General features: G+C 46.2%; 12 protein-coding genes across 12 annotated transcripts; 6 read left to right on the top strand and 6 right to left on the bottom strand.

Annotated features, from left to right (window-relative positions):
• Nucleotides 1-843: 843 nt before the first annotated feature.
• Nucleotides 844-2563, top strand: N7537_011197 (MFS transporter; the record flags this gene model as incomplete). The annotated part of the gene is made up of 4 exons (XM_056902251.1): nt 844-1017; nt 1095-1174; nt 1228-1503; nt 1561-2563. The coding sequence occupies 4 exons, from the start codon at nt 844-846 to the stop codon at nt 2561-2563; spliced, it is 1533 nt and encodes a 510-aa protein (XP_056747538.1).
• Nucleotides 2564-3056: 493 nt separating this feature from the next.
• Nucleotides 3057-3973, bottom strand: N7537_011196 (uncharacterized protein; the record flags this gene model as incomplete). Its single annotated transcript, XM_056902250.1, has 2 exons — nt 3057-3307; nt 3358-3973. The coding sequence occupies 2 exons, from the start codon at nt 3971-3973 to the stop codon at nt 3057-3059; spliced, it is 867 nt and encodes a 288-aa protein (XP_056747537.1).
• A 596-nt stretch (nt 3974-4569) lies between these two features.
• On the bottom strand, nt 4570-6559 carry N7537_011195 (M3 family metallopeptidase; the record flags this gene model as incomplete). The annotated part of the gene is made up of 4 exons (XM_056902249.1): nt 4570-4765; nt 4823-5300; nt 5355-5487; nt 5546-6559. 4 exons carry the CDS (start codon nt 6557-6559, stop codon nt 4570-4572), a joined length of 1821 nt encoding a protein of 606 aa, XP_056747536.1.
• Nucleotides 6560-7260: 701 nt separating this feature from the next.
• N7537_011194 (L-rhamnose mutarotase) lies at nt 7261-7759 on the top strand (the record flags this gene model as incomplete). Its single annotated transcript, XM_056902248.1, has 3 exons — nt 7261-7396; nt 7476-7612; nt 7676-7759. The coding sequence occupies 3 exons, from the start codon at nt 7261-7263 to the stop codon at nt 7757-7759; spliced, it is 357 nt and encodes a 118-aa protein (XP_056747535.1).
• Nucleotides 7760-7825: 66 nt separating this feature from the next.
• N7537_011193 (phosphoglycerate mutase) lies at nt 7826-8638 on the bottom strand (the record flags this gene model as incomplete). Its single annotated transcript, XM_056902247.1, has 2 exons — nt 7826-8525; nt 8583-8638. 2 exons carry the CDS (start codon nt 8636-8638, stop codon nt 7826-7828), a joined length of 756 nt encoding a protein of 251 aa, XP_056747534.1.
• Nucleotides 8639-9025: 387 nt separating this feature from the next.
• On the bottom strand, nt 9026-15074 carry N7537_011192 (uncharacterized protein; the record flags this gene model as incomplete). The annotated part of the gene is made up of 11 exons (XM_056902246.1): nt 9026-9909; nt 9968-10111; nt 10384-10441; nt 10510-11210; nt 11276-11414; nt 12236-12347; nt 13029-13102; nt 13160-14088; nt 14175-14254; nt 14316-14672; nt 14740-15074. The coding sequence occupies 11 exons, from the start codon at nt 15072-15074 to the stop codon at nt 9026-9028; spliced, it is 3813 nt and encodes a 1270-aa protein (XP_056747533.1).
• Nucleotides 15075-15611: 537 nt separating this feature from the next.
• Nucleotides 15612-16568, top strand: N7537_011191 (uncharacterized protein; the record flags this gene model as incomplete). The annotated part of the gene is made up of 5 exons (XM_056902245.1): nt 15612-15777; nt 15844-15916; nt 15976-16100; nt 16161-16340; nt 16387-16568. 5 exons carry the CDS (start codon nt 15612-15614, stop codon nt 16566-16568), a joined length of 726 nt encoding a protein of 241 aa, XP_056747532.1.
• A 1318-nt stretch (nt 16569-17886) lies between these two features.
• Nucleotides 17887-18369, bottom strand: N7537_011190 (uncharacterized protein; the record flags this gene model as incomplete). Its single annotated transcript, XM_056902244.1, has 1 exon — nt 17887-18369. The coding sequence occupies one exon, from the start codon at nt 18367-18369 to the stop codon at nt 17887-17889; it is 483 nt and encodes a 160-aa protein (XP_056747531.1).
• An 816-nt stretch (nt 18370-19185) lies between these two features.
• On the top strand, nt 19186-20110 carry N7537_011189 (PEX11 family protein; the record flags this gene model as incomplete). Its single annotated transcript, XM_056902243.1, has 3 exons — nt 19186-19252; nt 19404-19881; nt 19942-20110. The coding sequence occupies 3 exons, from the start codon at nt 19186-19188 to the stop codon at nt 20108-20110; spliced, it is 714 nt and encodes a 237-aa protein (XP_056747530.1).
• Nucleotides 20111-22657: 2547 nt separating this feature from the next.
• On the top strand, nt 22658-23563 carry N7537_011188 (SDR family NAD(P)-dependent oxidoreductase; the record flags this gene model as incomplete). Its single annotated transcript, XM_056902242.1, has 3 exons — nt 22658-23031; nt 23089-23178; nt 23236-23563. 3 exons carry the CDS (start codon nt 22658-22660, stop codon nt 23561-23563), a joined length of 792 nt encoding a protein of 263 aa, XP_056747529.1.
• Nucleotides 23564-23797: 234 nt separating this feature from the next.
• Nucleotides 23798-25214, bottom strand: N7537_011187 (uncharacterized protein; the record flags this gene model as incomplete). Its single annotated transcript, XM_056902241.1, has 5 exons — nt 23798-24213; nt 24277-24344; nt 24411-24784; nt 24888-24992; nt 25038-25214. The coding sequence occupies 5 exons, from the start codon at nt 25212-25214 to the stop codon at nt 23798-23800; spliced, it is 1140 nt and encodes a 379-aa protein (XP_056747528.1).
• A 969-nt stretch (nt 25215-26183) lies between these two features.
• On the top strand, nt 26184-27227 carry N7537_011186 (alpha/beta fold hydrolase; the record flags this gene model as incomplete). The annotated part of the gene is made up of 1 exon (XM_056902240.1): nt 26184-27227. The coding sequence occupies one exon, from the start codon at nt 26184-26186 to the stop codon at nt 27225-27227; it is 1044 nt and encodes a 347-aa protein (XP_056747527.1).
• Between the last annotated feature and the right edge of the window lie 42 nt (nt 27228-27269).

Here is a 27269-nt window from a genome sequence, read left to right as displayed (position 1 = left end):
GCCGGGAATGAACTGGAGCCACTTGATTTAAGTATTTCCGCGGAGCTCCTGGTATCAGATCGACATTAATGTCAAGACCCGCCGGGCTGAGCTCGTTCTTCGGTCCCTATCTCGGTTGGCTTGGCATCCAATGAGGAGGCTTGCGTTTATCAACGATATGAATTTCTGGCCACCGTAGAGCTAAAGGTCCACCCCAGACTCAGTATAATTGTATGATGTAAATTCGAATCCGTCAATTGAAGGTCCGCGGAGTTACATGAAGTAGATTGGTTCATACCATCAGACTTTCCCTCCAATCATGGCACTTGGCATATTATACATCCTAAACTGTTATAGGTCGTTCGAATGCATACCTTATCTCTATCAGAATTATATTGCGGGATACAGCGGAAGATTCAGGAAGTCTGAGGCAAAAAGTAAGTTTACCATCCAAGGATCTGATGATCCTTGCGGTAACCTTGTCCTTGCGTATCAAATCAGCGACCCGAGATATACTCGGTAGTAATTCTTGACTAACCATTTTTGACTGACAGCACGTAGCTACCTACGATAATTGGACAACTTGATATGCAGCAGGAATATCAGACTGATTGTTGTTCCATGTGTCATGATACATCTGAGATCTATGCTTCACCAAAAACAAAGCATAATAAACGTCTATATAGATACCAAGGTATATTCATTTCTCAACTTGCATCTTTCTCCTAAATTTCCAAAACAACTCTTGTTTAATTTTAATCATCAAAGCTATATCAAACTATCAGAGACTTTTTTTTATTAGAATATCAGCTCCCGAGCCTACCTCTACCTCAAAACGCTCGACTATACAAAGAGGCCACCAAAATGGCAACCAACTTTGTTAAACGTCTCTTTGTATCACCTGAAATCAACCCAAGTACCCGCAAAGCCAAATCTATCCCCGTATTGAACCCCTTCGATCAATATGGACGGGTATTCTTCTTCTCATGGCTCGGCTTCATGGTGGCATTCCTGTCATGGTACGCCTTTCCACCACTGGTGAGTTCATGATACAATTGCAAAATGTTTGATATACGAAGAAAAGTCACAGTCTCTAATCCCAGCCGGCTTTCTAGTTGAGTGTGACCATCAAAAAAGACTTGAATATGACACAGGCAGATGTCGCCAACTCAAACATCGTCGCACTTCTAGCAACGTAAGTATCAGACTATGGAATCAATCAAAGAAATACCCCTCTGACCTCTACAGCCTACTCGTCCGATTTGTTGCAGGGCCACTCTGTGATCGCTATGGCCCACGTTTGGTCTTTGTGGGACTACTCTTTTGCGGAGCCATTCCTACCGCCATGGCTGGTCTGGTTACCGGTCCCAAGGGCCTGATTGCCCTCCGATTCTTCATCGGAATTCTGGGAGGAACCTTCGTCCCATGCCAGGTCTGGTGCACTGGTTTCTTCGACAAGAGTATTGTCGGTACTGCCAATTCCCTCGCCGGAGGCTGGGGCAATGCAGGTGGAGGTATCACCTAGTAGGTGTTCACTTTTTCTCCTTTTCATCCTATGAATATCCTAACAAATCAATTCAGCTTTTTGATGCCCGCCATCTACGACTCTCTCGTCCACTCCAGCGGCCTCCCTTCTCACAAAGCATGGCGTGTCGCCTACGTCGTCCCATTCATCATCATCACCTTCGTTGCGCTATGCATGTTGTTCCTCTGCGAGGATACACCAACAGGAAAGTGGTCCGAGAGACACCTCTGGGCGAAAGAGTCCACTGGTACCACCGTGACTGCCGACGGCAACATCGTCGACATCAACGCTAGCACTTTTACTAGCGGAATGACGACCCCCTACAACGCTGCAACAACCGACATCGAAAAGAAAGGTGTCCAGACACCACAAGTCTCGGACGCCGATACATCCACAATGGGCCAGATGGACCTCTTCAAACAAGAGACAGTCGTCTCCCCAACTCGCCGAGAAGCCCTGAGCGTGGCTCTGAGTCTATCCACCATGGCTGTGGCAATTCCCTACGCTTGCTCCTTTGGCGCAGAGCTTGCAATCAACTCCATCCTGGGATCTTACTACACAGAGAACTTCCCACACATGGACCAAACAAAATCAGGACAGTGGGCTGCCATGTTCGGCCTCCTGAATGTTGTCTTCCGACCGGCGGGTGGCCTATTCGGTGACTTGGTTTACCGGTACACAGACAAAGTCTGGTCCAAGAAGCTTCTGATCACCTTTTTGGGAGTCTCGATGGGAGCTTTCCAGCTTGCGATCGGATTATCGAACCCGTCCACGGAGGCGGCTATGTTCGGTCTTATCGCTGGACTAGCTTTCTTCCTTGAGGCCTCGAATGGAGCCAACTTTGCTCTTGTGCCTCATGTGCATCCCTTTGCTAATGGCATTGTTTCTGGAATTGTTGGTGGTTTCGGTAACCTTGGAGGCATCGTCTTTGCTATTATCTTCAGATACAACGGGTCAGACTACGCGCAATCCCTGTGGATCATCGGTGCTATATCTATGGCGGCTAATATGGCCGTTTCCTGGATTCGCCCTGTTCCTAAGAGTCAGATGCTGTCATGAGAGTAATTTTTTGTGCTTTTTATAATTACGGATACCAATTTGATCTACTGCTATTTTGCGATACATTCAAGTCTCTATGTGTAATCCATTGAATATACTGTATTCCCCAATGCGCTGGGTAATCAAGGCCGTCTCTACACTTGTGCTCTGCGGTATGTAAAACTCTGCGCCTTAAGCACAATCTAGTTGAATTTAATTCATGCATAGTGTTATATGAAGAGCACTTCCTATGGAATTGTCTTCTTTTTTTTTACTTGGAATTAATCGCTAAAAGGCATTGGATTGAGGAGATTTGGACACCTGGTCAATATGCATAAAGAGCTAAGGGCAGCTTAGCGTAGTGGTTGGTGGCCACTTGGAGCTGAGTATTTGATAGCTGTGTTATTCACTGATATAAAGACCTACACTCATAGGAGATAACTGTTCGATCTGGCTTAAATCGAATTATCTCAGGTTACAATGCAGTATAAAGCGGGTTATATAGAAATGAAGCTTAATTGGGCCTTGGAGGCCACGGGGTAAGGGTTCTAAGCAAAGCCATCATCCCCTCCATAGTAGCAGCCATGCTATCAATTCGAGCTTCAAGCCTAGTGATATCTTCCTTTTTAGCCCCAGTTGAGGCCTCGATAGCTGCTCGACTATTCATCATACTAAGAAATAAGGCCATTTCTGTTTGTAGTGATGGCGAGGCGGGTGCTAGTGAGGGAGATAGTGGTCGTGGCCGAGCTGTTGGACGCTCACTTTCTATATTATAATTAGTAAAATACAGTATAAATATGCTAATTTTAACATACCTTCCTCCCTAGAATTTTCCGGTTCTCTAGGCCGTTTATCCCTCCCTCGTGGTATTAATTCATCAACGAGTCGCTTTCGTCGTGCCTCTGCTACTGACTTCTCTCGTAGCACTTCATATATCTCATTGGTATGGTCAAAAATAGCAGCTTCGGTAGCGTTCATTCTAGGTCGGCTGGTTTCCGGTATAGAAATTAAAGCGCGATGCTCTTTCAGCTTATCAGTGATGTGCTTATGAACTGTTTGGTGGTTTATTTTCCGCCCAGTATCGGCCCTCCATACTTTCGCAATAGCCTCATACAGAACGGCATTACCCTTCATCGTAGTAAACCGATCTTTATAGTGAACGGCAATGCGTAGTAAATTGAGATCATCTTCAGTTGTAAGGGGCGAAGCTCTAGTAATATTGCCAACAGTCTGGCTGGCAGTTGGACTGATAGTTTGACTGGGCGTTGGCCTTGCTGGAGCGGTAAATTCCACCTGCCAGGTGGTTGGTCGGGCATGCCACCCCCTAATCACAGGGGGCATTAAGTCTGGATGAGATTCAAGGGCAGTCGTCTCCTGGGTAGACGGATCGCCCTGGGCGGTTATCCCTTGGGGTTCGGTTCCATCGGCCATAGGTAGTGAGGTGGGTGATGAGGTATAAAAATGCAGATAATCCGGTATCCGACCTTGTGAGCATTTGGTGAAACGGTCGGAATGCCAAGGAATATAGAGTGGATACCGATCTGTTTTCCGCCTTCCTAATACGGTTATTGACTAAACTGTATTTGGCTGAATCGAGCCGAGCCGAGCATTTTCTCAACTAAATTGGTCTATTATTGCCATAGCCAACACCATCTCATCCACTGATATCGAACGTCGATGTGGTCTACAGACTTTATCCGCCTTGTCTCACGCCCCAACACTAGTGCATGGCGCAACCCGTTGGTGGTCATTTACCAAATCAGGTGCTTGTGTATGGAGCTTCTTATTACAATGCCTGTGCAGCATCCCATATATATAAGACAGACTCTTCGATCAACCAGTTACAGCCGTTGGCACCTCAATCCTGCCGGGTCTTTTGTGTGCCACCAACAAACTCAGGCTTGCCAAATAGCACTGACAAATGGACTGCAGAAGTGAAGTATAATGCTTATCCAATTAATATTTTCACTGGGCTTTATTAGATTCAATGAGAATCTCTGACTGGTCTAGATTTGAGACTGATGGCCTTATTCACGAGCACCGAGATTTCGAAGATATGCGTCAAGCGTGGGCGACCTCCCCAGGAATTCCTTGAGCGTCGTCATCTCGTTTTGACTTCCTCCAGGTGCCAGTATCATTTTTCGGTATCGGAGACCAGCATCACGACCCATTGGGTTCGAGTGAAAATTTGAAAGCCACATGTCAGCTGCCAATATGCGGGTGCTAGGAGGCGAGTTAATGATCAGTATGTACCTCTGTGTAAACGACGACAAAACATACTAGAGATAGGAATAATAGTTCGCTTCTTGACCCCACATATAGTGTGAAGTAGTAACATGTCCATTCCCCCAGTCTACCCTATTCTCGGGGCCTCGTAGAAGTGTCATTTTCTGCAGGAGCGAGTTATAAACCTCGCCAGTACGCATTGACTTAATGAGATCGTGGGAACAAGGGCAGTGTATTTGCAGGTCGAATTTGCTGAATGCAAGTTGTCTGAGAGTGAGAATTCCTTGATTAACGCCTTTAGCAGCAATAAGGCTGTGGACCATATCTTTTGGAATCTCCTTAGGAGGCTGCACAATGGTAAAGGGCCACTGTGTATCAGAGACGTAAGAATAGTGGCAACTAAGCATCTGGAGACATTGGGGAATCCAACACCAATATTCGAGCAATTGGCTGGGAGCTTCTACGAAATCTGCAGCTGTTCGATGTCCGTGAAAGATCGCATACTTGGATCTTCCAAGGAGATCATGTATGCCTTTTCAGGTATCAGTCTACTAGGTTCAAGGTTTCTGGCGTTAATCGCACTTACTGTGACCCAACTCGTGGAAAATAGTAATCAATTCTCGATGCTGTAGAAGAGCCGGTTTGTCTAGCGATGGCTGTGAGACATTGCATACTAATGCGGTGGCAACTGGTTGCTTCTGTTTTCCCACGGTGTAAGACTTGGACAATGTGTCAGTAAACAGACTTTTCAATGATAGGATTTCACTTAAAACAAACAGGATAAATGTTGAAATTGGCTGCATGGTTGTACTTTCCCTCTCGAGGGTAAATGTCAAGGTAAAGAAATCCTAGAAAAGCCAATTCTTCATCTCGCACACTAAAGACTCGGACATTGGAATGCCAAACTTGCGCCTTGGTGACTTCAATTGGTGTGATTGAGAGGCTGAAAATAGTTTCAAATGCCTTCAGCATTCGTTGAACAGTAACCTCTGCGGGAAAGTACTCCGCAATCAGCTCGTGATTCGTGTTGTACTTTTCTTGTAGCAAACGGTCATGGTAGTAGTCAAAATCCCACAGATAAAGAGGTGAGGAAGAGTGATCCGCGTTTTCTCTATCTCCCCCTTTAAGTTGTTGTAACATTTCTAACTCCTTCTGCGCAAGGGGTTGCAAGTGATTGTAAAGTTCATCCAGTAACTGGTCCACATTGTGGGGGGATGTAATCATTTTGTGTCTCGACTTCTGGGCTGCGTAAGATGAAAACCCAAGTAAACGAGCAGATTCATCCCGAAGGATAACTGCCTCGTTGAATATCTCAAGATTATCTGGGAAGATATTTTGGCTCCGAAGAAATACCTCTTTTCGTGTCTCAGCGATGTGACACCGAGTCAATACCATGGTGATATTCGGCTTCTTAAGCTTGATACCCTTTTGGTTAGTCGAGGGATGTATAGGTAATGCCTGCAGGGTTTCTGTGACTATCCCCTCTAGCTCTCGTTCTTTCCACATAAAGCCAGGGTCAGAGCTAAGATTCTCCATGAATGCGACTCGCAGCTCAATTAGACGATTCGAGATCCAAAGGAATCGGTGTCGCTTATCTCCGTGCAGCTCAAGCCCATTTTCCATAAACATGGAGTGAAACCTTTCGAGAAGCTTTTGATCTTCACTCTTTACATTTTCCTTGGCATGATTTTTATACACAGCATTGACTAAGGCAAAAAGAGAGGGTATTTGGAAGACACCCCAGTATGCTTTATCCACCATATTCACGGCTGTTGAGGATGCCTTACGCATTTCTGGCGAAGGAGAAACTGCCTGAAAAAGGGCTAGGTATTGAACCTTTCCTTTGACCTCGTTGTCAATAGCTGCCAATGGGCGAACAGCATTCTCAAATGTCGCGTTTTGCAGGGAAACTTTGTCGGCTAGGTTATTCGCAGCTTGTTGAACTTGGTTGACTAAGTCTGTCGCAATATCTAGCAGTGTGGACGGGCTGAGATCGAAAAGTAGGTAGTTCGGGAGTTGTTAATGCCATTGTTTTTCTTTGAATAAGTTGTTGTTGATATCTGGTAGGCCAAGATTGTGGTAATCAGGAAAATTCAAGGAGTTAGAAAAGAGACCTGCCAGGGGGATCAGTTTTAATAGGGCACAGTAATTGATTAGGAAGGTGGGGGCTATCTGGGTAGGAGGGGTTAGATGAAGCGAACTACTAACTAGTTAGTGACCTAGTACTATAACTACATCCATGTAGTATGTGCTAGTATATCATGATCCACAGGTTTTAATAATGTATTTATGACCGTATGGATTCAAGTCCAGCCTCCATGCATGTGGATAGATGCCAAGCTTTCCCCGGGTTAGCGCACTCCGAGTGCGGGTTGAAGCTAGAGCGAGAGGAGCATAAAAGGCAAGTTGATTTCCTCGTTTTCCCCCCTTACATTCTGCTCTAATTCCAAAAGTTTGAACCTCAACTCGACTTCTATATTGAACATCTCATCATGGCTCAACCTCAAGCCCGCCGCTTCGCCCAGATCGTCCACCTCAAGCCCTCCGCTGTCGCAGCATACAAAGAGTGTCACGCCAATGTCTGGCCTGAGATTCTCGACAAGATCAAGGAGTGCAACATCATAGACTGTAAGTCTCGAGGTCAAAATTAAGTTTGAACATACTGCATGTTCAAACTGGCTGACGTTGTGTATTTGCGCCGATCCAGACTCAATCTACTTCGATAACGATCGGACTTTATTCGCGACCTTCAAGTATGTCGGCACAGACATCGAAGCTGATATGGAGAACATGCGGTCATTGCCGAAGATGAGAGAGTGGTGGGCTATGACTGATGAGATGCAGGTATGTTGGGGACTTAAACAAAATTGAGAGATACAGACGCTAATCTGAAGCACCTGGTATTAGGAGAGCCTTATTCCCGGGGCAGTGGGCAGTGCGGAAGGTCCAGGGTGGTGGAAGCCCCTGGAGGAAGTGTTTCACACAGAATAAATCTTTCGGCCATTGCAAAGATTGTTGAACTTGTACATAGCAACATATTCTCTGTTAAACAGGCCATCATCGGAAAAATTGATCAATCTTTCTTTGTTTCATGTCATGAGCGGCGGCTCCGACACCACCCCTAGTTCGATGGAGGTTGGCAAGATGTTTCTTGTCGTCAATACTCAGGACAACAAATGTGAAGTTTGGCACAACATTAGGCAGCATGGTCCTTTCTGTCGGGATTGGAGTAATCAGTATCGTCATGTAGCCGGTGTTTGACCAGACAGGGTTCGTATGAAGCGTAGTCATGTTGGTGTCTGCTGGGTTGAAAATCCCAATAAAATATGTCCATAGCTCTTGGAGCATGATGCCGTGGGCAACAACTGCGATGTTTTGTCGACCGTGTGGGTCACGCATCAGTATTGGAAGCAGCTGTTCGTCGAAAAAGTCTTGAGCTCTCTTTCTCATCGACGCTTTTGTCTCAGGGATGACCCAGTCTCGCGGCCTTGGCAAAGGAGGAGGGGTTTTCCAGAAGCAGCCTTCCATCGATCCGTAATCTTTCTCTCTTAAATTCGGTGTCAATATCGGTTGCAAGGGTGTTTCACCCGCGGGTGGAACTTGTGCACGGCAGACCCCCTCGGCTGTGATTCTTGCTCGGCTCAGATCTGAAGAGAACACCGTCATGAATTTAGTTGAATTGGAGACGAAATGCTGAGCAAGGCAATTGATCTGAGCCATCCCATGGTTGGTCAGTGCCGAATCGGTGGTGCCCGCCCTATCACACAAAGTCAGAGTCAAGTGGGAACTCCAATTCAGAGAGATGGGTCCTTACAGGACTTTTCCAACATTATGTACTGTTTCCGCATGGCGAATTAGATACAGCTGCATTGCGAGATAAAATGCTGGAAAGTTGAAGCAAGGGGGAGAGGTTTGTATCCCGGGAGATTGAGGAAACTGAGGGATTGAGAGGAGGGGCCGCCAACACCCGCGCGACCAGCATATAGCAAATCTCATCCGAAATTGAGGGTTGAGGGGCTATCCGGGCTTCAGTCTACATGAATAAATATCATTATTCACCTTGACCATGTGTCCTCATGTTTATTTTTATTTTTATTTTTTCCGACTTCCGGGGGAAATGGACAGCACGTCAATACATGAAAGTCTTCAGGAAAGATACTATCGAGAATGTTGGCTTTTTTTTTTTTGAAAGTTTCTTCGAATATTAATTTGCTATGCAATTAATTGGTGTATTCTTTGACTTACTCCTGGTAGCAGCTAGATATCTTTGAAGGAAGGGGCAAGACCGGACAATATTCGTTCAAGCGAGTTCGCGACAGAATGAGCAAAGTGTTGCCAGCCTTGACCACTGGAGAGTATTCGAATGGCTTCTTTTAACACACGATGAACATTGTTCTCGCCATTCAAATAGCCTATGCCAGCTATATGGGGTCTTCTATCACCAGTGTCCACCCATTGCACCCAGACAGTCTCATCGAGGGACTCATCGTCAATCTTCAACGGTGGCCACATTTCGCTCTCTGGATCTGCTGATATTTCAAATGTACGTCCATAGAACCAAATGTATAGCGTTGAGAGGAGCACGTAGAGTGGATCGCATGCCTCGAGCCATTTTTGGTTCCGAACCCGGCGGAATACTTGTGCCGCATATGTCAATGTTCTTCGGGATCTCTGAGGATCGTGTCGTAGTCGTTTTTCCAAATCTGCCAAGCTAGCTCTTGTATCCTCCTTGGATGCCATCCAACCAGAAGAAACATACAACAGCTTATATGGGATATGATTCAAAATCCTGGATATGGAGTAAATCTTTCTCATAGCAGAGAAAGTCCAGAATGGGGAAGAAGCTTCATATGGTGCCAGTTGATATTTATGGAGCTTTCCAGCAATATTTGATATTGCTTGCTCCGCAATCATCGTAGTCTGGCAAGAATGAGCAGCGCACATATCATCGGCGGCATAATCTGGCTCATTTGCGGAGCCATCCATAGGTGTTGGCTTCAGAAGTTGGAAGAGACTTCGCTCTTTTGCGCACGCCGAGATCATAGTAAACAAAGATGCCGAGCTTCCCAATGAGGATGTAAATTTGTTACCCGAGTTCTTGGGACCGAGGAGATCCAAAACACTTGGTGAATGAGGTGGCACTGAGGATGTTAATATAAGCATCTAGGTGAGGCTGGAAATGTTAAAAAAAGAACCCACAAGTATCTGCTTGCATCAAGTTCCCTGTTTTAGTAAGATCGGAGCTTTGCCAGAGCTCATCATCGCAAGGCAGACAGGCATGTAGCTCCGAAACCGAGATCAAAGGAGCGAGATCAAAGAAAGTCCAGTGTAAGTATTCAATATCTGTTTGAGTGAACGCATCAGTATCTGAAGGACGATACCGAGTGTACAAATGACCATCTTACACCAAGTAAAATATATGACTCTAGACCAAGACTCCCGTGCCACCCAGGCAGAATAGCTTTCTTCGACTGGATAGGTCGTCTGGGCAGTCCACCCGCTGTGCAGAATAGATTGAGTCGTAAATGGACGACATATGGTCACGAGAAGAGCACGCAAATACTGCGCTTGAGCCAGGGTATGGTGTCTTCCACAAAATGACAAAGAGAACGTACACAGAATTGTTGCCTGAACCAACTGCAGATCATGTTGAGGAGGGCAGTCCAGCTTGATCTAACAAATGTGTCAATTTAGGATATCCGACTAGGGCAAAGAAAGGAGGACATTACGAGAAAACACACATTATTAAGCAAAGCGCGTCGTAGGGTCTCCAAGAGAGCAAGGCTGCATTGCCCCCGAGATGTGACCCTGGAGTATTGGGCGCCTATCGCAGCAACGGCGAGAAAGAGACAGGAAGACCTCTGTTGACGTTGAAAGGTGGCTTGGTGCAGAAGGTGGAAGCCTGGATGAAAGAATTCAAAGTACAGCTGCACAAAGGCATTGAGGACTTCGCGGCGTGGAAAATTGCCTTTGTTTTCTGAATCAGAGGCCGGGACTGACTCATGGTAGAATCTTAAGAGTGCACCATAATCCAATTCAGACAATTCTGGTACATGGCAATAGCTGTCTGAAACAAGTAAATCTGTGTCATCTGGAGAGAACTGGGGAAAGCTAGGAAAGGGAAGTTCTGCTTGGTAACTCTGAAATCGCATAGGGGTCGCAGGGTCGCGTTGTCTCATGGGCTCATCTGAAACACTCTCAGGTGTAATTATAGTGCCGCTGTTCATCTGCCGAGGTGTCGATGCAACCGGCTCGTCGAGGTAAAAGCTTGTGCTCGGTCCAAAAGAGAGAGCAGTGCGATCAGAGTCGAACATCACATCACTGGTATTGGTAGGGTAGATCTCCAAAGGCGAGCCAAATGGGAACGCAAAATCCTGCGGTATCCAGGGGAATTCATGCTGAGTTAGTGGATCATTTCCACTGACGATGGAAGGATGTGAGCCTGGATATGGTGAATAAAGGCGGTCGGATAGACCGCCATCCTCGATGTGAGAGCATTCTAAATACCCATTTTGGGGTTCACCGGTGTTATCCTTGGATGGTTCAGAGGACTTCGCAATGTGACAAGGCAGATCTCGGTGATGGCAGCGATCGCATGGTTCTGTTCCGCTACAACGTTGCTTGGAACGGGTACATTCACTACAAGCTTTTAGAGCCCGCTTAGTCAAGCCATGGTGTTCATGATCATGCGTCAAGATGTGTCGCTTCAGAGTGTCCCTATTTGGGCCGCATTAGCGGAATACTGGAGATAGAGATTCCGGCTGCCACACTGTCTTGAAAAGCATTTACCGCAATGGTGACATGTGAAAGGTTTCATTTGGAGGTGACGGCGAACATGGCGGTTGAGATGCTCCCTTCGTTGAAACGTGATTCCACAGTGTTCACATCTGAACAGGAGTCGTTGAGGGGAGGCTGATTGCATCGTCATTTTTGGAATACGTGTCTAGGATGTTTTGGGGTTCAGAAGTGATACCTGAGTTGGTATTGTATATGAAGCTGTTTTTTTCAGTATCCCCGAGCTGGAACCTTGAAGTTCCGTGATTCCCTTGAGGGTCCTATTGGATAATGTGGGAAATAATACAGGTTATTTTACCAGACCACAAAAACCAAGGTTCCTGTTTATGGCCTAGGGGGTAGGGGGTACTAGGGGCTACTAGGGGGGCCTTATTCCATTCCCGAGATCTGACGGAATAACTTACCCGAAGCCCCGCTTAGTCATGGTCATGCAGGCCCCGTTTCTTAATTAAGGCGCACTCCGCTTTCACCGAACCTAGAGTGCATTCTTGACCTATCCTAGACGATTTCATTGCCCCTTGCCAATTAACCTCGACATATACTCAAAAGGCCAGGTGTATGCAAACCCCCTATTTGGCAATGTGAGCCATGTGGAAACGTGAAGTGCCGGAACCCTAACTTGAAAATCAACAACGCTGCTTGAATATAACCTGAAGCCCAGGAACTTCATACCGCAACTTGAATCGGTCCTTCTGCACTCAGGTATCCGCCTTTTAACCGCAAGCCCATCTTGAAGTGGTGCAGGAGATAGGCTAGTACAATGATCACCTCGGCAGGCGCAAATCTAAGAGAAAAGGTTAACATATCTCTTTTGTTAAAAGCCGATGGCTATGATATTCAATTTTGGCCAATGCACATTTTGGTACCCTTTAAGGCACTAGTTTAGACCTTTGCTTGTAGAGCTGATCCACTAGTCAGGTCGAAATTCGCGAGCATAGAAAAGAGAAAACAGCTCGATTTCAAATACTAGGAGAGGTCAGAAGCGAGCAATTAGTAGCTTAGATCTTGAGGGTGGTCTATTTTGCAACTTTTAAGGCTGGCTTAGTGATTGGCCCCATCGGCCCGTCGGCTAAATCGTCCAGCTGTAGATTTTATATTACTCTTCAATTCAGATTATTAAAGGCTCTTTCTATTTTGACTATAATGGTTCTCGCTTAGGATTGATCCCAACAACAACTGACTTGTCAAACGTTAAGGCGGATATTGTTACGTTGCCAGAAAGGCTGGCGGGGCACCGCAGAGTTCAGAATCCAAAGAAAACAATTGATATATGAAGTGAACAGATCGGCTCTCGCGAAGCTACCTGGCTATTATGGCAGTGTAGTAATATACTGGTCGCTAAGAGACTAGAGATCCCAACGAACGGAAGCATAAATATATTCAAACTCTAGGCACAATGAGACAAGAACTATCCTCCCCTCTATCAAAACAATGGATGACGTGATCGCCAGCGTTTTGTCCATACAATGGTTTGACACCAGGAATAGGGAAGGGAATCACCGGATTTCCTGACACCGTAAGCTCCATAATAGTGCCTTTCTGTAACTCAAAATTAGAATCAAGATAAGCTCTTTTCTTGCCAATATGTGAACATACCTTCCAGTACATTCCGTATGGTCGCAGAGGGATTTCCACCACTCGCTTCTCTCCTTTGACTAGTGGTATCTCCTTTGTGTGCTCATAAATTGGCTCAAATGGTACGGAGGTTCGGCTCTTCTGGGTTGAATGACTGACTCGCATTTGCCCAGCGGGCCCCCAATGGAAAAGCATACCAACCTTTGAAAGCCCGAAGTGCCAATCATGAAGCAATTTTAGCAACCTTAGAACGACCAAGTTATTAGGTCGAATGGTCATGACTCCACGTCTGTAAAATGTCTTTTCATCAAGGCAACAAACCTGAACAAACAAGTCCATGTCAGAGTGAGAGGGGCATGACACAACAAGTCTGGCGACGAAATATCCAGTTGTTTCCATTCCCTCGGAAATGACATAACGGAATGTCACTTTTCCACTCGCTGAGTTGTAATTCGCCATGGATGGCTCCTGCTGCTGTGTGAAAGAACACATCTCGCCGTTGGAAGACAGGTATAGCTTTTCGTATCTAGTTCGAGCTAGCGGCCACTCCAATTCGGGTCTGTTCACAGTGTCATCCAGTCCGGACAGGCCAAGATTAAGGATGCTTAGGCGGATTTTAGGTGTTGCCAACCAGCCGTTTTCAATATGTCCTTTCAAATAATGGTCAAAAAACCTCTTCAGGTCACGAGTACTTGAATCTGCGTAGTAATCCGGCCATTCTTGGGAATTGTGTACCCGCAGCCATTTGGGAGTACTATCTGGGATCATTCCGAAAGCACGGAAGGTTCCAGGTGTATGGACCGGGTTGGTCCAGGAAGAAACGACATAAGTTGGTACGTTGATTTGATCGGGATTTGACCTTTTGTCTTCCCAGTAGGGGTTCCAGAGGCCGCCTGTCTTCTTCAATGTAGTAGACAGATCTTCAAGCTCGCTGTAGCTTGCAAATGGCTCTAAGATCACAATTAATATTGATCCTGAAGAAGCCAAATATTTGGCTATGCGACTCAGAGTCCATGCAGCGGAACTGGAATCTTACCAACGATTGAGTCGTGGAAGTTCGACGATGGAATACCTCCTTGGCATAATGTATCACGATACTGATCCTGAAGACCTTCCCTGAAAATAGGTATCAGTACCACTCAGGTCAGTCTCAGAGATATCTTCGAATATATCATACCACGGCGCAAGTGCAGCGAGCCCTTTAGGTCTTAGGCTGCCAATTTTCCACTGAGCCATAGCCAGCCAACTGTTTCCTGTCAATGCTACTTTGCTATTGCACCAGGTTTGTTCAGATACCCAGGTGACAAACTCTGCACCATCCTGAGCTTCCTGGTGTCCAAAAATGAGGAGTTTACCCTCCGATGTGAATGCGCCCCGAGTATCAACATTGATCACAGCGTAACCCTCAGCACACCAAAATGCAGGATCGGGACCTTCCCACTTTTCTAGTCCAGACAGCCACTCCTTTGGGACGCCTGCACGGAAGGGAAAGTCATCCAAAAGAGTTGTGCCCATTTGCTTTCCATACGGACTCCTATGATTGGCAAGTCTTAGTCTGGTTTATTCCTGGATGAGCTCGGGACGTAGCGAGCACAACATACCACGCAACCAAAGCTGGAACCCTATCTGTTTCGTCAAGCTGCTGCTTCAGATCCCGTGGAAGGCTGGCGGGAAGGAAAATGTCGCAGTATAGTTTCACTCCATCTGACAGGATCATCGGCACGCTTTCGTGCATGGCGATATCAACCGGCAAGTGTCTGGCGCCTGGCTTGACTTGCTGTCCATTTTTGAACACAGTAATGCGCTGATGGAATCCAGTAAATCGGGCCTTGGGGTTATCAGGTGATAGTGCTTTGCAAAAATTAAGATATTGCTCTGCTTCCTTCCTGTTTTCCATACATTCCTCCACGAAGGAGGCGTGGGATTGCGCCGACATGGTGAATGTTGGACAGCGAATTTTCAAAATTCCCGGCTAGACATATACATATGTACAGACTTCAATGAATAAATTTCAATAAATAAAAAGGCGTACTCTGATATAAATATGGACTCCATCTCGCTAGCTAAAGTCGAGTGGTCATTTGCGGCGTCCGGCGGGGCATGTGGCCGGTGGGACAAGTGGGGTTCCGACGGTACATGTGGGGATCCGACGGGGCACTAAGAAAATGCGTTGAAGATCTGTGGGGTATAAAGGTCGGTCGAGCCTGGTACCCTGAAAGACATTCTCCATTACTGGGCTATCAACGTTTCCACCTTTAATTAGGAAAAGTCTCCCGTCGCCTATACTGCCTTTTTTTAAGGCTTCATCATGCGGGTTGCAGTTCTTGGGCCCAAAGGGCAATGCGGACAATGTGTTGTCGACGAACTTTTATCCAGGGGTCATTCAGTGGTTGGCATCTCCCGATCACCGCCTAAGACGTGGCCAAGGCCAGGACACTTTGAGTCTATTGCAGTTGATTTCAGTGACATCAAAATGTTTAGCACCATTCTTTCTGAGGGAAAGTTTGATACAGTTGTCTCTGCGTTTGGTCCTCCATTGCAGGATTTAAAAATGGTTTATCGAGTGGGAGTTGAAGGCCATAATAGCATCAAAATGGCAGCCTTGCAATCTTCCTATCGTGGTCCATTGATTATCATTGGTAAGTCGCTTCATTGTGGGCAATCTTATTTGAGAGCGTGACTTCTGAACTCGAGGTTCTTTTTAGGAGGCGCGGGCTCTCTGTACTACGGAAAAGGGGTGCAACTATGCGACGATGATCTATTCGCATATCACCACTGGTAAGCTTCAAGGTCCGTTTCTTATTCCACCAAATTGACTAAGACGGATGGATTTCTAGGTATCAATGGCCCGATGTTCACTTGGATTATATGGCGATACGGATGTTCGATCATAGTCAGCGTGGATTTGGGATGTTTATTCGCGGATTTAAATGGGCTAGAAGCAATTACGAGAACCCGGGCTGTTAGTACTCGCACTACCGGTATTTCTATTTCTCGGGATGACTGACAGATCGTGTTGAAGGGTTCTCTTGGGTGACTAGGCCTTTTGCATGGTATTTGTTGCGAACGGGAAAAACCACACTCACAGACCCGGATGCCCTCGGCCTTATCTTCTGCTCTCGAGTGGCTTTGACTATGTGGGAGGGAGTCAAAGAGATACAATGGAGCTTCCTATCTCCTCCCTGGCAGTTGCGTGATAAAGGTGAGTACATGGAATTATTAAAGGATTTCGGACTGACAATATGAAGGCATTAGAACCGGTCAGTATGAGCTTCTCGTGGATGACTCTGCCGGATCGGCGGAAGCCGGTATCCATAATGGTATTTACAATGAAGACATGGCCGTGGCCATTGTTGACGAAGTCGAGAACAACAAATTGACCCACAAGCATTGGACATGCACTGGCCCGGTTGGCTTGAAGGAGTGGTAACATTGTACGAGAAAATAATCCGATGTACTCACCTCGACCTAACGTAAAAGTGAGCCTTGTCATTCTTAGTGATCAGGCTGCTTGTGAGCAAATCAAAGCACTCAGGTGACGCTCAGTGAGCAGGCTGTCAGTTCGGGGAGACTCGTCTTACATAGTCTATTATTTTCGAGTCTCCCTCAGCTCCCGGAACCTGAGGAAGACTCGAAAATAACAAGTTGATATACTCATATTACGATACCAATAACATTCCGACTATTGTTTAACCCCATCATTCACAATAGTATTAACACAATAGCATTATCATTATATCAACCCAATGATGATAGTCACTAGGTTTACTATACTTCCTTACTTTTCTTAACTCAAGGCGCTTTTAAATACTGCCCTTGTCTCTATAAAAAGAGAGACAAAGACTACCACTAACGGTCGTACCGGATCTTCCTCATGCCATTCAAACTATTTTAATATATCCCTTGGAGCGTGAGAGGCTACTTCTATTGAGAAGAAGCTTGAGCCCTTTATTAATTTGACTTGTTTTCCGCTGAGATATATTCCCAAGTCTTCTTTATTTTCTAGCCTGGCTACTAGATAGTTGAATGCTAAGATTCGTATATTTAGCGGGGCCTCGAAGGTGCTAATTAGTGACTAGCATCCTTTACACTGTTATCATCTTCATTAAGGTCGGTTATCTTGCCGGATAATTATCAAAAACATACTAGTGTTTAGCCGCTTCGGGATCTTCCCACCAAGTTCCATTGCCGGGTTGCAGGAACGGGATTTCAGGTGTGATGGGTCTTTCGTAAACTATATGAAGATTGACAACTTGTGATAACTCTGGAGCAAGTTGCACTTTGGCCAATAAAAATTCGCTAGTGTGACGAGTCATAGGATGGATTATTTGTGAAAGGGTGGGGACTGCATGCTGTGCGGGACGGGCCGTTGCGCTAACTTTATCCACAAATAAGCGAACTATGCACCATCAATTCCGTCAACTTCATATTAAACTGGGTACTCTGAGTTAAGAGGAAGGGCCTCGTAACCTCTTGGAGGGTAAGTAAGGAGGGGGATAAATGTGCGAATGTATTGGGATCACTGGACAGAATGACTTGGGGGGATATGTGGATCTAATTACTCTACCCACATGTCTCAAGAGAATCCACAAGTTGGCGACATCGGCGTGTCACCCGCGATGAAGTCATATTTGAAACTTTTTTTTAGGGGTTGATCTGCATGCTTTATGCTTAATCTAGCCATCGAATCAATCGACGAGCGAACCCTACAGATCAATATGTTGAGATTTTATCATTGCTGCGATATATCAACGAGTATCGTCATTCTTCGAGTCCAGGCCCATATCCAAGGAGGCGTATCCCATAAAAATATGAGCATTCAAGGCAGACAGCAGGAGGTCCGGGTCCTCAGAGAAGGGACTTTCATTATATATCACCGCATTCTCCTCATAGACTGGGGAGAACCCTTCGGTAGGCCGGTTCTCTAATGTATGCAGTATTAGGGGGCCAATGGAGTCCTGCACTATGCCATCTATTTGACGAAGATCGCAAGCTTCCCAAGTGAGACGTTCAAAATAAGATTCGAAGGCTGTGGGGCTTGGTAATGAGGGGTTGTGATCAAGCTGGCTGTCATTGAGAGGATTTGACAAGAATGGCAAGGGCATCAGGGGTGATTGGGGGCAGTCAGGGGTAAGAAGGCATGATTCCGGCGTCAGCATGCTATCGACTCCGCTGTATTGTTCAGTGCTTTGATTGTTTATCTCTGAGAGGACACTTGATTCAGAGTCCATATCGTCTGTGTACGGCTGACGGTTATTCAACAATGCTTGGTGTTGCTCAATATTCCCAACGTATCTGTTGAACCTTTAGTCGTCAGCCAGATGACTAGATGTTTGCTTCTGGCGTAAGAGCTTACGTACTCCTTGAATCGCACCCTGTTATTGGTTTTATTTTGCCTTCGGTTGATGCATACAGCATTCTTCATTTCACATCGAGAACAAGGAATAGCTCCATCACACTTTTCAAAAGTCAGTACATCTAGTTATGTGAGCATTTACTTGCACACCGCAAGTTTTCCCGCAAACCTTGGATTTCTTCGCGCGGCACCGATCACATGCCAATACCCTCTTGCGGGCACTATTAAACTTTGCCTCAGCTTTTGATGCGGACTTTGTTCCACACGGCGCCATGACTATCGAATCGATATAAAACAAGAAAGATGGGTCTTCGTGGGAGGATAAATTCTCAGGTCTGGCCGAAAATTGTCTTAGATTGTTGGGTACTTTATTTTCTTATCTTTCCGTTCTTCCTGCCTTACAGATAGGAAAAAGAAAATTTTCATATTTGGAGATCTCCAAATTATTTTTTATTCTGTGCTTAATGCGGGCATCTGCCAGGGGGCGGGACATCCGTAGATTCTAGAGTTGCCGGCTTACCGATGAATCGGATTTCGCTCGGTCCCGAGCAACCACCATGAAACTCCCTAGGAAATTAAGCTTTTGTATGTATCTACTATTTATCTTCAATTTCACTTGGTTTCCGACACTCTCTTGATTCATCCCTACAAGCAATTGATTTGACGTCGGGACCACTTTCAAACCACAGAAATGGCCACAGCTGCGCTACCTAACCACTCTACTTTGTCTCACCTTTTGACTTTTATTGCAACAACAGGTACGTAGATATTTCTTTATTGCATTCTATACGACGGCATTGAGGTGTACCGCCGTCAATTCAGCCATATCTGATCCAGATAGGAATCTCTTACGATTTTCCTTGACCTGGCGAGCGGTCCATTGAACAACAGCTCCTGACAAATTTCTAGCGGGTCGCGACAAGATTCTGCGTACACTACAATACTTCTCGCGCTTCTATAGCTGGTATCTTCACCGCGCCAATCGCCCGCAGTCCGCCGTTGACCCTATCAATGCAATAAAGAAGCAACTCGAAATAACACGCAAGGTCTTGCGAATTGGAAGCTTCATCGAGAAGTTCCACGCCGCTTCCATTGCATTAAATAGGAAGAGTCCTGTGGATCCTGTGCTTCGCTACCTCACCGTCGGCCATCATCTTGGCTATGGCGCTTACCTTGCCCTCGACACTTTCACTGTCATAGATTCCATTGGAGTTCGGAAGATGGCCAACATCAAGAGTGTTCAAAATTCCGGCTACCGTGCTTGGATGGCTGGGCTGACTTGCAGTGTTGGTGCTGGCATATACTCGTTATGGAAGCTACAGCAGAAGCAGAAGACACTCGATCTGAAAGTGGGCAAGGGAGCTCTCGAGGCAAGAAGAATTGACAGGTTCGTTCGCTGGCTGACCAATTTTTTCGGACCCTAATGCTGACTATTTCTTTTTCAAAGGGAGCGATTCACCACTATTGTTCAATTAATCTCGAACCTCTGTGATTTCGCCATACCTACTGCGGCCCTCGGACTTGCCAACCTTGATGACGGAGTTGTTGGTATAGCCGGTACACTAAGTGCCTCCATTGGTGTCTGGTTTCAGTGGCGGAAAACTGCTGGAAAATGAATTCCGTACCATGAGGCTGTTGAAGACCGTGTACAGTTGCATGTCAGTGCTAGAGTTAGAATGTAGCTACTATACGGTATACTTTTGGCAAGGGGTCCTCTCGGTTATACATCGTTTCGGATCTAGTTTTGCTTTTCCTCCATTTATGGTATGTTCCTACAAGGTGACATTCATAGCTCGTATGTTTTTTAATTGAATTATTTGCCGAGTGACAATAAATCACTAGCTTTCAAGCGGTATGCGTAATAAGGATAATTATTCGTAAACAGAACGAGCGAGAATCTCCCAAGTGATATGAATAATGATATATGGCCGGAAAAAAGACGTAAATTATTCAACTGCGCAGTCCCTCAGATTTAATATGCTGGGTCAGGATACGTATTGAAACGGAATATAGGCATTTCAGGGTTTTCATTACGGAGCAGTCACAGTCTGGATTTCCAGTCAATACTTTCTTTTCTCGCTTTATGATCGTTCTTCAGCCTTATTTCGTTTGCTTGGGGCAGACGGAACATGAAGAATTTTGTGGCTTGGATCAAGTGCTGATAGTCTACGAGCAAAATCCAATGAAACTTAAAAGTGCGGGCCAAAATCCATGGATGACGCCAATTTATCACCGAGACTTTGCCGTCGGAAAACTTGTGCTGCGCACTTCAAGAGTGACTGTGGTTGTGTACGGATTCGTGCGGGGACTTTTTTTTTCCCCTCGTGAGGGGTCAAAAACACAGCACAACCGCCCCATACGGCCCATACGCTAGTGACAACAAAGGTTGGCCTTTTGCGAAGTGTATCTCTAACTAACCCGTATTAAGTAGTACTACCAGTGCGAGGACTTGACGTCACCATGGCGCTCGGAATCCGGCAAGAATAACCCATTTTGATGCAATCCTCTTCTGAATTCATAACTAAAGCATAGCATGGAAGGTCAGAAAGTTGATTATATTGACTCGATATCCAGACGGAGATATTTCGCCTGGGGCTCTGGTGAGGGGAACCCTTTTCCCCCCAAATATGCACCCCCAAAGGATGTTCGCAGTTTACCGTGCTTTAAAACATAAATGAAAAGATTGGCAGCAATTCATTTTAGAAGAGCAGATAACGCCAGTCAATACAAGTCCATCCTCACACATTTCAACGCTTCCTACCTTACGATTTCTCGAAATCCCTCCTCACCGCAGAATGAGTAAAAAGAATACTGCTTATATCAATATCCTCGATATGATCGAGGAGTCACCACATCCCAATGCTATGTCACGTCTCAAAAAGCACATAAAGGACGTTCAAGTAAAATGGGGACCCCTTCTGGCTGCCAAGGAGGATATGTTTGACGAATACAATTTTCCACCGGGCAGATACGCTGGGCAAGGTATAAAGGAACATCATAATGGTGAGCATTGGCGAAGATTTATGACCTTATCGAAAAATCGAAAAATTTACCTAACAATACTCAATAGATATGCAAACATTTCAACGGTCGTAAATAAATTCTGACCACCGATGGCTTCCATTCTCCCCTGCCATGCGGCGAACAATGTTTTGAACGGAAAACATTAGATATAAATATAAACTGGGGCACTGAATAATACATCACGTTAACTGTTAAGCATTCCCGAGCTACGTCTGGTCTATACGCCTGTATCTAGCATGGCTGTAACAATTTGTCTGTTAACTGAATACACTATTATTGCACGAGGGCGCACCATGTGCTCAGGGTCGATTTTATGACATTTACCTGTCTAGTGAAAGTCGAAAACAGATTCCGCGTTGTTTCTCGGCCCTTACCCGAAACTACGCTACTCTCCACATGGAAGAGCCGTAAATAAATTGCCTTATACTCTAGTACCATTTCAATACGAAGGATATCGAATATTACTAAATAGAGGTTTGATAAAGAATATAGTTAGAGTTTATCCGATTTATAAGACATACTAGTTAGAAGTATATTAATAATCGTTAACCTATTCTCTCTCTATAGTTATAACTAGTGATGATAAAGAGATAGGGGGGTAGGTACGTTAATAAATCTGAAAAAGGTAACCAAAAAAGTAATAATAAATATATAATCATACTAGCCAATTTAAAGTGGGGTACCCTAGTAACCCCCGTCAGCTAGGTGCTCATGGCAACTCACGGTTTTATCACGTGATGTATTTGAGCAGCTCACTGAGGCTGAGCCCGGACTGGAACTTAGTGAGGCTGACTCTGAGCGCCCTCGTAAAAGCGGGGACAGCTAAGATAGGAAAGCCCCACCCGGCAGAGGATATGTTACCTACAGCTACCTACGTGCTTAATTTCCTCTGCCACATACAATATCGTACATATTTCTGTGGATTATCAATCTCGTAGTACGGAAGGCGGTATCACTAGGTTCCGAGATGGCCCCAGAGTCACCTTTTCGGATGGCGGGTACCACTATTTCCGATCCGTTCAAGCTTATAGGAAATCATAATAAGAACATAAAAACGTGGTTTATCCTGTTCAAATTTTATATCGACTACATTGGTTTACGTTTACTATATAAGCATAATTCTTTGTTTCTATAGAGACATGTCTGATTTTACACAGAGCCCATCGAATCTACCACTGGTAGCGAAGTCTGCCATCGTTACTGGGGCTACCCGTGGAATAGGGCAGGAAATTGCCCGACAGCTTACCAGTCTCGGGGCAAATGTTGCTTTGGTTTACGTTTCAAGTAATTCCAGGTCAACAGCGCTCGAAATGGTTGACGAGTTCACAACCCAAGGCCGGAAATGCTGCGCCATTCAAGCTGATCTATCATCGGGGACCTGTGGAGAAGCAATTGTCAGACAGGCTCTTCAAGGCCTTGGGGTTAAAACTATCGAACTCTTGATTAATAATGCAGCTATTGCTCAAACACCCGCCAGCGTTGAAGAATCGTTGGACCAAGATGAATTTGAAAAGTAAGCTATTCTATTCACGGCTTCTGGGGAGAACCGGAAGATTGCTTACGAGACTAGGATCATGCACATCAACGTACGGGCTCCTATCCTTTTGGTCCAGGCGTTGCTTCCGCACCTGGGATCGCAGGGGAACAGAATCATCAACATGTAAGCAGTCTCGGCCCATCACCTTCCTGCATTCTCAACCATTAACACTCTTTTCAGTTCCTCAATTGGTTCTAGATTGAATTTCCCCGGATATGGCGTTTATGCAGCAAGCAAGGCCGCTTTGGAGTCTTTGACTCGTACTTGGGCTCGAGAACTTGGCGTCAAGTATCATCTCACTTGTAACGCCGTCTTGGTGGGACCCACAGCGACACCTGACGCTCCCGATAGTGAGGCGAGGACCGCTGCTAAAGGGCTTGCTACCGCAGAGCGAAGACTTGGGTCACCTCGTGACGTTGCTGATGTGGTCTGCTGGCTATCGGGAGAAGGTTCTCGGTGGGTCAATGGCGATTTGATTGGGTCTAACGGGGGAGCTTTTATGCTATGATTGTCTCTGCCTACTTCGACATAGTACTGCCTTGATAGTTTGCCACGGTCGCGTCGGATTATAATGGAACTTCTTATATATATTATTACCCCGTTAGATTGGCGGCTAACGATACTAGAAACGACAACCTTTCAACCCGCACCCCTACTATATATTCCACTCAGTTGGTCTGAATAGGCTAATTCTGTAGTGATTGTATTAGAGTAAGATAAAAAAATATCAGGATTCGCATACCTAGACATCTATTCGCCTCGAAGGCGGGTTCGCGTTAGAAAAAGAGACACGATATTCTGTGACCATCGTGATACCCATTGCATTTTGATACTGAGCTGCGCCACTCGGGCCAGACGGGAAGATCTGGCCCGTGATATCCTCTGAGGGTCGGTTTCGGGAATCGCCAGTGTGGTTCATGCCAATACTGCTCTGGGTATCAGGGTACGCATTAAGCGGGGACCAGTTGCTTCGAGGCCGCGCGGTGGCCTTAAGTTCCGAGCTCCTGGCACCCGAGCTTCCGTAGCTGTCGGTCCCACCATTTAAGGAAAAGAAGGAGGGAAAGAGCCTAGCAAGTGGCATCCACATCATTGGTAGGCAGGCACAGGTGATCGCCACGTTTTCTTCAAGCATCGTCCACATTGAGGAGGCGATATCGTCTGTAGAGGTATCTCGTAAGTGCCTGAGCCGGAGTAACTCGGAGAGGCTATGAGGACACTTACAGGTAGGGTCAGGACTGGTGGACGAGAAGTCCAGGGTCTGCATTCGGACAATGCTGGTAACGACGACACTTGAAATTTCCAGTCAGTCTTGGGTTGATGCCTTCGGCTGCGGCACCCAGGTATCTAGGACTCACAAGGCACCAAGGGCAAACACAATCATCAGGGCGATTTTCCGTTTCAATATAATCTTCGACTTGTAGAGCGGATACATCGGCAGCGTCAATATTATAATGTCGGTGGCAATCGAAAAGCCGGCGTTGGCGTACCAGTTGGTGGTTATGTCAATGCATGATCCTGGAATGGCCTTGTTCCAGGCTCGGGCAACTGGTGTGCATTGGAATACAGAGGCGAAGAAGGCGCCCACCATATAGGAGGTGATGATGATCAAGAGCACATAACAGGTGATGCGAAACCAACGTTGGATGAAAATGCGTAGATATAGCATCAGAATGGACATCTTTGTCATATTCATGGTGAGCTTGTAGAAAGCTTGACTAACGAAGAAGAGCTGGCAGGACTAAAGTTTAGCAGCCCATACAGACTTAAAAGCTAGCGCTCCGTAGCCACCACATAGACGTAAATGACTGCAGCGAGGACGATTCTCAACGTACCTTCATCGTCATTAACCTGTGCGGTGTTGTGATATTCGCAATGTGTTGGCCAAAGCCATAGGTGCAGGCCGCCAGCATGAAGGCCATGACAATAACCGCAAAAACCTGTTAATAGAAGTGTTAGGTCTACATGAGAGAGCTCAATCTCACGCATGAAGAGCTCACGGAAGACACCAAAATGGTCCAGTCGTCCAAGCCCAAACCCGACTTAGACTTGGTTCGGGACCACAGTCGGATCGCCACAAAGGCCGGCGTGGTGACGAGGAAGACGATACATGGCACTTGGATCTCAAAAGCCCTGCTTGGCCCTGGAGTATTTTTAGACATAGCAAATTGCTAGAGGTCGCCTGAAGGTAGATAGTACATATGACCTTATAGAACTGATTGAGGCGAAGGTCGATACATATGTTCTAAGAGCAAGGCTGTATCAGTAGTGATGTAGCCTTCATTTTTTTTTTCATTGCTCTTCCATGCATCATTGGATTACCGCATTACCGGCGGAATAGCGTGTTAGCGTCTTATGCAGTAGAGTTACATCGACACTGACAATGGTCTTATACGCGGAAGTCTTCGCCCTCTAGCGCGACCTAATCGGGGCATTCACCCGTTTTATCCGAGACCCTTGTAAAAAAAAAGAGGTAAAAAAGGCTAGGAGGTTGCAAAAGGTGTACGTTATTAATTTCACGCTGCATGGCGTTAAAGGCGCTAGTTTGGGAATTGTTGGGGGCCAACTCAGAATTGAACAGTCGATTGACGTCAATCAAGTAACATGCACATACCAAGCCACTAAACACCAAATATTATCAAGGGAATTACCTCTTGGATTGCTTGAGAGGCCAGAATCCCTCGAAAGGGCCTAGGTGAACTGGGGGATTACTCCGCACAGTGCCGAGCTCCCCGCCCCTGGTGCCTGACTACACTAAGTACGTGCTAGCGAAATTGCAGTTGATTAAAAACATCTGCAAATGAAAAATTAAAAAGCCCGTATGCTTCCGATCGAAAAGCGAAACAGGAAAGGCTGTACCCCGTACGGAGTACGGAGTAATCAGCCCCTAGATAACTAACCACATATAGCTCAAGGTAGCAACGCATCTGTGCCCCTGGCTCTGGTGCGACACTGGTATCCGCCTTGATTTTACACTAAAATAATTCTCAAGCTGGTATATATATGTTTCTATCAGGAGACGAATAATTCTCCTTTCTCTTACACGATTGATAGAGAGTCACCGATTTAAACGCGAGTCACTACAGTCACTAAGAGAACTTGGTTCTTTTGCAAGCAACGACACCTGCACCATGAAGATCTTCTCCGCCTTCAGCACCTTGTCAGCGGTGCTATCTTTTGTGGCCGTTGTCTCCGCGCAGTCCGACCCTGACCCGATTGGCACCATCTATGATGGCCATGTGCCAACCGACCTATACGGATCCAGCTACCCCTACCCTTGGCCGGTGAAGCTGTTCAACTTCTCCAATCAGCGCCAAAATCTTACAATGGCGTTCATGGACATACCGCCAAAGAAACAAAACAAGAATAAAAAGACAGCGATCTTGTTGCACGGCGGGAACTTCTGCGGCGTCACATGGTCCGATACGGCGCGACACCTGTCGGCCTCCGGATACCGAGTCATCCTGCCCGACGACATCGGCTTCTGCAAATCGAGCAAGCCCCAGGGCTATTCTTACAATGTACAACAGCAAGCGTTGAACATCCACAGTCTGCTCACTGCGCTAGGCATCGATCAAGTCACCGTGATTGGCCATTCGATGGGCGGCATGATTGCCGCCCGCTACGGCCTCATGTACCCGGCCAACGTTCAACAGCTTGTCCTTGTCGATCCCCTGGGTCTGGAGGACTGGGTAGCCAAGGGTGTGCCCTATTTATCAATCGACGCAACCTACGAGAGCCAGGTTGTGCAGAACTTTACCACTCTCAAGGGGTATGAGCAGGCCAGCTACTTCCACGGTGCCCCCTGGAAGCCTGAGTATGATACCTGGGTCCACATGCTAGCCGACATCTATGCCGGCGACTATGGCTCCGAGTATTCGTACGTGATGTCCCTCGTCACCGACGCCTTGCTCAGCCAGCCTATCATCTACCAGCTGCCTCTCCTGCAGACACGTACCTACCTTATGGTAGGAGAGAACGACATTACAGCGCTTGGTAAAGCATGGTCATCCCCTGCCGTTGCTGCGAAGCTGGGCCATTATTCTGAACTCGGCCCTGCTGCCGCAGCCATGATCCCCAACTCCACGTTCCACATGTTCCCCGGTCTAGGCCATGCGCCCTTCCTCCAGGACCCCAAAGCCTTTTACAACGTGCTATTTTCTTGGCTGGACTAACTGAGATTGGCGATTGGCACACCATATCATTCGATACAATTA

This window comes from Penicillium hordei, assembly GCF_028827395.1.
Source record: "Penicillium hordei strain IBT 12815 chromosome Unknown utg000006l_segment0_segment0, whole genome shotgun sequence".
In the NCBI taxonomy this organism is placed as follows: domain Eukaryota; kingdom Fungi; phylum Ascomycota; class Eurotiomycetes; order Eurotiales; family Aspergillaceae; genus Penicillium; species Penicillium hordei.
The sequence above is the reverse complement of the archived record's forward strand: the minus strand, read 5'-3'. Positions and strand labels throughout refer to the sequence as shown.